Consider the following 10,368-nt stretch of genomic DNA (forward strand, 5'->3'; position numbering starts at 1 on the left):
TGTTTGAAACCTGTTTGCCATGCTGTATTTGGAACTGTCTGATGCTCACTCCTATTGCTGCTGATGAGTACACTACATTGCCAAAAGTATTTGGCCACTTGTCTTGACTCACATATGAACTTGAAGTGCCATCCCATTCCTAACCCATAGGGTTCAATATGATGTCGGTCCACCTTTTGCAGCTATTACAGCTTCAACTCTTCTGGGAAGGCTGTCCACAAGGTTGCGGAGTGTGTTTATAGGGGTTTTCGACCATTCTTCCAAAAGCGCATTGGTACGGTCACACACTGATGTTGGTCGAGAAGGCCTGGCTCTCAGTCTCCGTTCTAATTCCTCCCCAAAGGTGTTCTATCGGGTTCAGGTCAGGACTCTGTGCAGGCCAGTCAAGTTCATCCACACCAGACTCTGTCATCCATGTCTTTATGGACCTTGCTTTGTGCACTGGTGCACAGTCATGATGGAAGAGGTAGGGGCCCGCTCCAAACTGAAAAACAACCCCACACCATAATTCCTCCTCCACCAAATTTCACACTCGGCACAATGCAGTCCGAAATGTACCGTTCTCCTGGCAACCTGCAAACCCAGACTCGTCCATCAGATTGCCAGATGGAAAAGCTTGATTCATCACCTGACCTACCTTACAAAAGCCTGTTCAGTGGCCTTGTGGTTAGAGCAGTGGTTCTTAACCTTGTTGGAGGTACCGAACCCCACCAGTTTCATATGCGCATTCACCGAACCCTTCTTTAATGAAAAGTAAAATGTTTTTTTTCAAATTCAAGACAAAGTTATATGTTTTTGGTAACACTTTAGTATGGGGAACATATTCTAAGTAACAAAGACTTAATTTAGAGTTATTTGGACACTAGGGGAACATATTCTAAGTACTAAAGACTTAATTTAGAGTTATTTGGTTAGGGTCAGGGTTAGAGTGTTAGGGTTATAATAAAGCCATGCCGAAGAAGGCATTAATAAGTACTTAATAATGACTAGTTAAGAGCCAATATGTTACTAATTTGCATGTTAATAAGCAACTAATTAATGGTGAATATGTTCCTCATACTAAAGTGTTACCATGTTGTTTTACTGGTGCACAAAATAAACCGTGCATGAACATCACCTTGTTTAAACAACAAAACCAACACAGTGCATAAACTCACAACAAATTATACACCTGCAAATCAGTCTGACTTCTGCTGTTGTCGTATTCGTAATACGCCGATAGGGAGAAGTTTGTATATACACGATGAGTCGGGTCTGTTTTGACCTCCGCCGAACCCCTGAGGCCGACTCACCAAACCCCTAGGGTTCGATCGAACCCAGGTTAAGAACCACTGGGTTAGAGTGTCCGCCCTGACATCGGTAGGTCGTGAGTTCAAACCCCGGCCGAGTCATACCAAAGACTATAAAAATGGGACCCATCAAGGGTTGGAATTGGGGGTTAAGTCACCAAAATGATTCCCGAGCGCGGCCACCGCTCCTCTCACCTCCCAGGGGGTGGAACAAGGGGATGGGTCAAATACAGAGGGTAATTTCACCACACCTAGTGTATGTGTGACTGTCAGTGGTACTTTAACTTTAACTTTAATCATGATGTTGAATAATACTGGGCTGATTATGCTTTCCTCTGGGCTTCCGTTCATAGCAGTTTTTACAGAGCACAGGGCCTCTCTCACCCTTACTTAAAAGGTCCTTTCCCTCAAAAAATTATTTATCCAATTCAACATTCTTCCCCAAATGGCAGCATCGGTTTAATACCCTAACCATCCTTCCACAACATGTCATACACCTTCTCTATATCTAAAAACACCCTACAGCTTCTTTGTTTTCCTTTCTAATGTCCAGATCCAACATCACAATTGAGTCCACAGTGGACCGACCCGCCCTAAACCCACAGTGATGCAAAACGATTAAACCCTGCTTTTCAAGTGTGTACAGCAGTCTATCTGTGACCATGACCTCCATTATTTTACTTAGTCCTGCTGTTAGTGCCATTGGTCGCTATGATGCAGGCTCATTTCCTGCTTTGCCAGGTTTACGTACAGGAACAATGGTTGCATGTTTCCATTCCTATGGCAACTTGCCTTCCAGCCATACTACATTAATTAACGCCAGAATGTCATTCAGCTCATTTTCTTCCAGATGTTTAAATATCTGGTTCCTCAGCCCCTCCCTTCCAGGTGATGTGTCTTTACCTCTCTGAATAGCTTGTTTTAGTTCATGCATCCTGAAAAGAGAATGACTTTTACTCGTATTGCATAAATGATCTGAGCTGTGCACTGTTTCAAAAGTCTAAACTTTGTTTGGTTATCTAGTGCCTCCTTCCCGTCCTATATATACACTCCTGCCATTTTATGAACGATTGCCCATAGCTTTCTTACTTCAGTTTGTGGCCCTAATGTACTGCAACATTTCTGCCAGCTCTGTCTTTTTGTGTCTTTTATAACCCACCTGGCTTTAGCTCTGAGTGTTTTGTATTCCCCTGCATTATTTTCAATTGGGTTTTTCTTTAATCTCCTACATGCTTTATTTTCTGCACATATGGCACGCTCACACCATTTGACGCTCTTTTGGCCCATTTGTTCTTGGAATACACTCATGATCCGCCTTGGTCAACATTTTCAGATCTATTCCATTCCTCTATGTCAGGGATGTCAAACGTACATATTTTTATAACTTTATAAGTATAAAAATGAGCCGAAATTTTTGAATGAAAGAAATCGCGGTTCTAAATGTGTCCACTAGGTGTCGCAATAGCAATTATTTGTATCTTTGTAGATGATGCTACATATGTAAAAAAAATAAATACAAATAAACTACATGTTAGTGCACCAGTCGAGGAAAGTTAGCAAATTACATAAATAACATCCTGTAATTTGATTTTGATATTTTATCTTGATAGATTGAAAATTAACCCCAATGAGTTGACTGAAGAACATTATCACAAAATGTATTCAGAAAGTACAAATAACGACAAATAAAGATAGAATACTATTAACCGCAACAAGTAATTGTAAAAAAAAAAAAAACAAACATTATGATTTGTACATTTTCAGAATGTGCTTGTTCTAAAGAAAACAATCTGAAGTTGTCTTTATTTTTAAGTTATCGTGCCGTGATTTTACCAGACCGGCCCACTTGGGAATAGATTTTTCTCCATGTGGCCCTCGATCTAAAATTAGTTTGACACCCCTGCTCTATGTCATTACCCCGTACATTATCCACCTCCTCCCGAGATGTTATTCTAAATTCCCTCCACCTAGCTCCTGATAAACTAAACCTGTCTGGCCTATTATTATGCACTTTAACCAACTTCTTTCCAAACCTTCTTAGAATTGGAGCGTGATTGATTCTCATTGTGTTTCTGTCCATTACTTCCCATTCTCGTACTCGGGCAAGTTCCGCAGAAGCAATAGTTACAGTAAGTCTATACATGATTTCTCTCCCCGACTTACTTGAAACCATGTTGGCCTCCCACCATTTAGGACCACTAATCCCTGTCTGTCAAAAAAATCTTCCAAAACGGCTCCATTTTTGTTTTGTGCTTACTTCCCCCAAACTATACTGGGAGCATTAAAATCTCCAACCCAAATTACAGGCTTTGACGACGTGATAAGAGTGAAAGATTGAAAGACTTCCTGCCCCTGTCTCTCCAGTCTGCTGAGTTTTCACCCTATCAGAAAAGAGTAACAGTCTACAATTTATGTTATGAGTGCACTAAACTGAAATCTAAACCGGAAGTGAAGCGCCACCTCTCTGAATGCAAGCGCTCCAGCAGGCATTCAATAGTCTTGTCTTGTCACGAGATCAACTTGTCATGGCTTTGGATCTGGTATTTCCATAATGTACCCTTTCCTTTGTCCATATCTGCTCGCTATTTTCCCGCTTGTGGCTCAACAGTAACTGAACGTTTTCCCTTGCTACGGAATGGACCGAGGGTCAAAAATTACTCGTGTGCGTCAAAAAAATAACGCTATTAAAAGGGACTCATATCATCAACCTTAATATAAATATAAATATATCCAAATTCCTCCTCTTTATTTTCCCATTTGCCTGCATCTCCGAGACCCTTTTTCTTCATTATGTCTCCTTTGCAGCTGTCCTGGGTCTCTCTAGTACTGTTCACAAGTGGTTCACTTCCGATCTCTCAGACAGAACAATCTTGCCAAGTGTGGATACAAGCTCCTCAAAGACCCATACGATCACATGTGGTGTGCCTCAAGGATCTATTCTAGGTCCTCTTCTTTTTAATATTTACACGTTCCACTTGGCAGTGTCATCAGACACAGAATTAATTTCCTGTACACACCTCCTCATTTGTTAAGTGGTTAATCTCAATCCCTTCTATCTCTTTTTGTTTTTGTTCTTTGCTGCCTGACGACACCCCTCTGTCCACCATGGTACCAACTTTTTATAGACTTTGATTGGTATTGACCCATCTGCAGCCTCATAAATCACTGCTGTCATTTGCTTATTAACATAATTTATACCCCCTCTTTATTAATATTAGTCACAGTTTCTGCTGCAATTAAACATTTTACAAGTCTGCTTTACCAAAAAGCCACTTTGGTACTTTTTGATTTGACCTCAAATGCACTCTTTCCCCCGCCGAACATAATAACGTGTATTGATCACTGCCTACTGGACTTTCACTTACTACTCCCAAATTACTTTCTTCAGCTAATCAATTACAGACCAATTAACATCCAAAACGGAATCATTTCCTGTGACACATTAATTATTGTTCCTGTACCCAAACTAATTACCTTTCATTCATCAATTACGTAACAATTCCTTAATTTGAATCATACAGGTAAACACATTTTAGGAGTCATACAAGATATATTAAGTTGGAAACTACATATAAATCATATAAAGAACACATCACAATTATTTGCAACATTAATAATAATAAAATACATACTCAAATACTAATTCGCAATGTTTTTTGGGGGGAAAATGAATGGGAAAAAAAGGTAGGCAAAGTAGACTGAAGCTTCAGCTTTCACATAGGAAGTTGTTTTAAGTATATGTACACAATGTTGTATATTAACACACATACTTGAATAAAATAAACCTACTATTCTAAAAAAAACAACATTGTATTTATACATTGTAGAAGCATATTAAAGAGTATGTGTTACACACATAACAACAATGTCATACATGTTATATGTGCTGATGTTGTTAGAAAGTCAAAGTTATCAAAGTCTTGATGGTTGATTTCAAAACCTGCAGCTTCATTTGCTGCTGCTGTTCTCACCAGCACAATTGTGTTTCTTACACTGGTACTTATAAGAGAATCTTTCACCACACACACTGCAACGCAACCCTTTCTCACCAGTGTGTGTCTTCATATGTTCTTTAAGTGCTAGCCGGTCACAAAATCTCCTATTGCAGTCTGAACAGGAGTATGTTTTCACTCCAGCGTGCGTTCTCATGTGTCTTTTCAAATGTTGGCTTCGCACGAACCTTTTACTACAGACTGGACAGGAAAAAGGTTTTTCTCCAGTGTGTATTCTCATGTGTACTTTAAAATCGGTATTTCGTACAAAACCTTTCCGACAGACTGAACACATGAAAGGTTTTTCTCCAGTGTGTATTCTTGTGTGTACTTTTAAATTTGCCTCATGGGTGAATCTTTTACTACAAATTGAGCACACAAATGTTTTTTCTCCAGTGTGTATTCTCGTGTGCACTTTCAAACTTCCACTCTGTGTAAAACATAAACCGCAGATTGAACAGCAAAAAGGTTTTTCTCCAGTGTGTATTCTCGTGTGTATTTTCAGATGACTAGGATACCTAAACGTTTTGTCACAGTGAGAACATGTCAAGTGTGTGTTGTCAGCTTTAGAGTCTTCATCATCAGTGTCAGGAGAGTGTGACCTTGTGTCGTCACTATCTGATAGTGGCGCTAAGAGCTTGTCTGCTTGTGATCCTCCACAGTGGTCTCCATCAGCTTCTGTTGTCATGTGTTGAGTTGAGCTGCTGCTTGTAGATTCCACCACTCTCTTCTCCTCACTTTCCCCTTTGACCTCATCATCTTCACTCTTTACAATCACACCAATCACTGGGAACTCCTCCAACCATTCAAGATGCTCTCCCTCCTGACTGATGCTGTATTCCTCCTCTTCCTCTTTGTTGTGGGGGGTTTGTGGGTCCTTCTGCTCCATCTTGAAGCTCCACTCCTGGTGCTCGGGGAGAAAATTATCTTAGCAGACGTCTACAGGACACAAGAAGGCAAACACATGCTTTACAAAACGTCTAGCTTTGCTCAGTCACATGAAGCATTCAATAGGTATCCATGAACTAAAAAAACAAGTTCTTGTATGAACTGTCTCTAAATCGCTGCGGGGGACAAACACGCCACTGTTTACTAGAGATGGACCAAAATGTTTTTTTCAGGGCCGATACTGATTATAAGTAGTCAAGGAGGCCACTAACTGATATTTGGGGTTGATATTAATTCGCAGTAAAAGTTATTTACACATGAAAAGTATGCTTTAAGTGTCATCCCGCCCATTAAATATGCGTGGTGGTCAAGCTAGCTCTGTTCTCAATGGGTACTAGGCACCATTTAGCCTTTCTCGAAGAAAAAATGTCCCTATGCTTGTGTTGTTGTACGAATCGTTCAAATCACGAAAAGGATAAATTCCTCGAGAGGTCATCAAAAAGGGCGGAATAGTGCAAGATTTTATGAAACAACGACGAGAAAAGTAGCTCACACTCCAATCCAAGAGAGCACAGTGAAAGAATACACGAGTTTGCAGTGATCACTTTGTTTAATGTTTGTTTGATATACTTTTAATGTTTATTATTTCCAATTGAGGTATGGTCTTGATATTATTTGTGTTTCTTAAACACGTTTGCTACGAGTGTTTCGAAAAGCACCAACTCGGCAAGTCTAAATACAATAAATCAAATGTGAGCAAAACCTGAAGGAGTTAAGTTTTTACCAAAGACAACAATCATAAATTAATCTTTCAGTACATACACAATGTGGACATCTATAGTTACATTTTGATAAACAATCATAAATGAATCTTTCAGCACATACACAATGTTGACATCTATAGTTATATTTTGATAAACAATCATAAATGAATCTTTCAGTACATACACAATGTTGACATCTATAGTTATATTTTGATAAACAATCATCAATGAATCTTTCAGTACATACACAATGTTGACATCTATAGTTATATTTTGATAAACAATCATAAATTAATCTTTCAGCACATACACAATGTTGACATCTATAGTTATATTTTGATAAACAATCATAAATGAATCTTTCAGTACATACACAATGTTGACATCTACAGTTATATTTTGATAAACAATCATAAATGAATCTTTCAGCACATACACAATGTTGACATCTATAGTTATATTTTGATAAAAACATGATACTCGTAAACAGCGCGTGCAACAACATCAACAAACTTGGCAGTAGACGTGAAGTTAAATCATGAAATGCAACCTTACCCGAGCAAAAACGATGCATATTTATTCGAGAGAGTCTTGATACCAATGTCCTTGACCCAGCGACACACAAAGAAGTTGTAGACCTCCATGCTTTTCCAAGTTTCATCTGTTTTGTCCTGTAGAATGATGTTTGGAGCACATAATCCTTGATATCAATCGACAAATCCTTTTTTTGATGACGTATAGGGATCAATTCTATTGCATAGTTTAAGTTTTTGCTCGTATCTGCTTTTTGCAGGAAGATCTAGGCCCCTTGCGTACTCAGATAGTTTGCTGTACAACAGCCATCTTGGCTTGATTGACCACCACTGCTTTACACTTCTGGGAAGAAGTCACGTGTCGGAATACAAGCTATTGAATGACGGAAGTTACATTGTGACTTGACTCAGGGCGGCGTTCATTTATCCAATAATATTCATAATGCAGACAACGCGTGCCATTTTCAACTTTCACAATCGAGGTGGAATAAATAAAACTACTTTTATCGAATTCCTAAGGTTATTTCTGGACAAGAATAGCTAACGGCGAAGATTGCGACAATCATCAACCGAGATGACGTGCTGACGACTTCGTGTTTGTAATGATCATTTTCAGGTTAAGACATTTTGCAAGTAAAAAAATAATCAAAAATAAATAAAAGCCTCACTTTGCATGAACTTGATCGCTGCAGTGTTATTTTCCACTGAATAGTTCGGAATTGTTAAGTGTGGCTCTATCGTGAGCGATGACGCTCGCCCTTCAAAGTGGATTCCGACTTGCACTTCCGGGGGAAATCGGAAGCCTTCACATTTTCACACAATCACAACACTTTATACTCACACTTGATCTCTGCTTAGCGATGTGCTGACCACTTCCGCGTCTCTTTGTTAGCAGCTAACAAACTAAGCTAACGAGCGAGCTAAGCTAGCTAGCAAGCTAAGCCTGATAGGCTTTACAGTTCACCGAAACGAGTTACGTTAATCCTGACACGAATAAGTAATACAGTTTAGTTTTTCATTCGATGGACGAATAAGTACAAATGTAAAAATGAAGGAATTAACGCAGATCCGTTTCACAACACGACTGGTACTGGAAGACACGCTCCACGCATGCGCAGGGAACACGTGACTTTCTGTCGACTTTTCTTTTTTTTAACAAAACTTTGTTTGCATACTCTATTTGTGTGTTTTATTGGCGGTTGGAAAACCAACTTGGGGTGCATTACTACCACAATTTGAAGATGTATTTTAGTCCAAATGACTCTCCAATATCAGAAAAAAACATTAATCTATTTATGACGTGCGATTGTGACTTGTGCTTGTCACCACCGCCTGCTGTAATTCCTCCAGCACGTCATATGTCGAGTCAAATGAAATTGTTTATCAAACCCTTTTGGACAAACAGAACAACCAAAGGGTTTTTGTCCTGTGTGTCTTCTCATGTGTGATTTCATATTACTTTTGTCAGAGAATATTTTCCCACAATCTGAACAACTGAAAGGTTTTTGTCTCCTGTGTGTTCACATGTGTCCAGTCAATTTCCAGTGCATGAAAGTCTTCAGCACAATCTGAACAACTAAACGGTTTTTCTCCTGCAAGATTTCTCATGTGTGATTGCATACAATCTTTGCCTGTTTTTTTTCAACCGGACTGAACAACCGAAGGGTTTTTCTCCTGTGTGTGTTCTCATGTGTGCTTGCATATAACCTTTGTTAATTAACTCTTTACCACAAATTGATCAACTGAAAAGTCCTGTGTGTTCTCATGTGGGATTCCATATTTACATTAACGTCTGACGTTGTGTCGTTGCTATCTCATAGTGGAGCTAAGCGCTTGTTTGCTTGTGATCCTCCACAGTGCTCCACCCACAAATCTTCACAAAAAGATGGGTTTTCAGAAAAACTACTATAGTTGCTGACTACTATTTATGGCAATGGAGGAAAGAATAAAACAGTAAGTAATAATAGCAGGATATAAATGTGCGAATAACATGTTAGCAATGCTAGCTCGACTTGTTATGTAGCTAGCTTAGCCTTCTAATGTAAGACAATACCATCACTGTCCTCCGGAAAAATAAAGAATGATCCTCTTAAAAAGTATTTTTAATTAGATCATTGCCTACTGTGTTTGGCAATGGACCAGTTAGTATTATAATGCGTTATTACGTTCATAAGCCTTGCGAACGATGATGAAGCCTATAGCGTAGCTAACTGCATTAGCCAGCTCAGGCCTCTATTGTTTACAAGTGTTCAAAGCAGCAGCAGTAATAGTAATAGCATGATATACTTGTCCAGGGTGTACCCCGCCTTCCGCCCGATTGTAGCTGAGATAGGCTCCAGCACCCCCCGCGACCCCGAAGGGATTAAGCGGTAGAAAATGGATGGATGGATGGAAAATATAAAAGCATTTTATTGTCATTATACACATGCATACGTCCAGGATTTAACATTGGAGGAATAATGACTCTGTAAAAGTTTAACCTTAGCTAGCATATAGCACCAGATTTGCAGCTGGGCTTTCTTACTTTCTTACCCTGGCGTCGTGCCCTTCATGAGCCGACGACTAATCAGAGTGAGCCGCTTGTCTCGCTATATCACCCGTGATGTTGTGTTGTAGTGAAAGTCAAGTAAAAATGAGAGGGCTGGTGGCGATCCACGGTTTTCATATTCCGTACGGTTTTAGCAAAACAAAACAAAAAAACAACTAATAAGCGACTGTAGTAAACAAAGGACGAAAAGGCAAGCCAGCATGAGGGGGCGTCTAACGACTCCAACTCATAAAATGAACGATTTTTAAGAAGGAAGTATTCAGGTCACAACCGACCAGTAGGAGGCCACGGGGAAGACACACAACATGTTGGCGAGACTATGTCTCTTAGCTGGTCTTGGAAAAAAATGTGATC

The 10,368-nt window shown here is 39.5% G+C and overlaps 1 protein-coding gene across 6 annotated transcripts; it reads right to left on the minus strand.

Annotated features, from left to right (window-relative positions):
• Window positions 1-3,701: 3,701 nt before the first annotated feature.
• Window positions 3,702-8,658, minus strand: LOC133621357 (uncharacterized). Of its 6 annotated transcripts, none has more exons than XM_061983391.2 (3): window positions 8,308-8,658; window positions 7,489-7,604; window positions 3,702-6,185 (listed from the first exon to the last, which is right to left on the minus strand). In XM_061983391.2, the coding sequence occupies exon 3, from the start codon at window positions 6,168-6,170 to the stop codon at window positions 5,238-5,240; it is 933 nt and encodes a 310-aa protein (XP_061839375.1). In that variant the 5' UTR covers window positions 6,171-6,185; window positions 7,489-7,604; window positions 8,308-8,658; the 3' UTR covers window positions 3,702-5,237. The 6 variants fall into 6 exon arrangements, with proteins under 6 accessions (XP_061839375.1, XP_061839372.1, XP_061839376.1 ...); XM_061983388.2 differs by having other exon boundaries at window positions 3,702-6,220; window positions 8,308-8,656; XM_061983392.2 differs by lacking the exon at window positions 7,489-7,604.
• Between the last annotated feature and the right edge of the window lie 1,710 nt (window positions 8,659-10,368).

Source organism: Nerophis lumbriciformis, linkage group LG21 (genome assembly GCF_033978685.3).
Source record: "Nerophis lumbriciformis linkage group LG21, RoL_Nlum_v2.1, whole genome shotgun sequence".
Lineage (NCBI taxonomy): Eukaryota > Metazoa > Chordata > Actinopteri > Syngnathiformes > Syngnathidae > Nerophis > Nerophis lumbriciformis.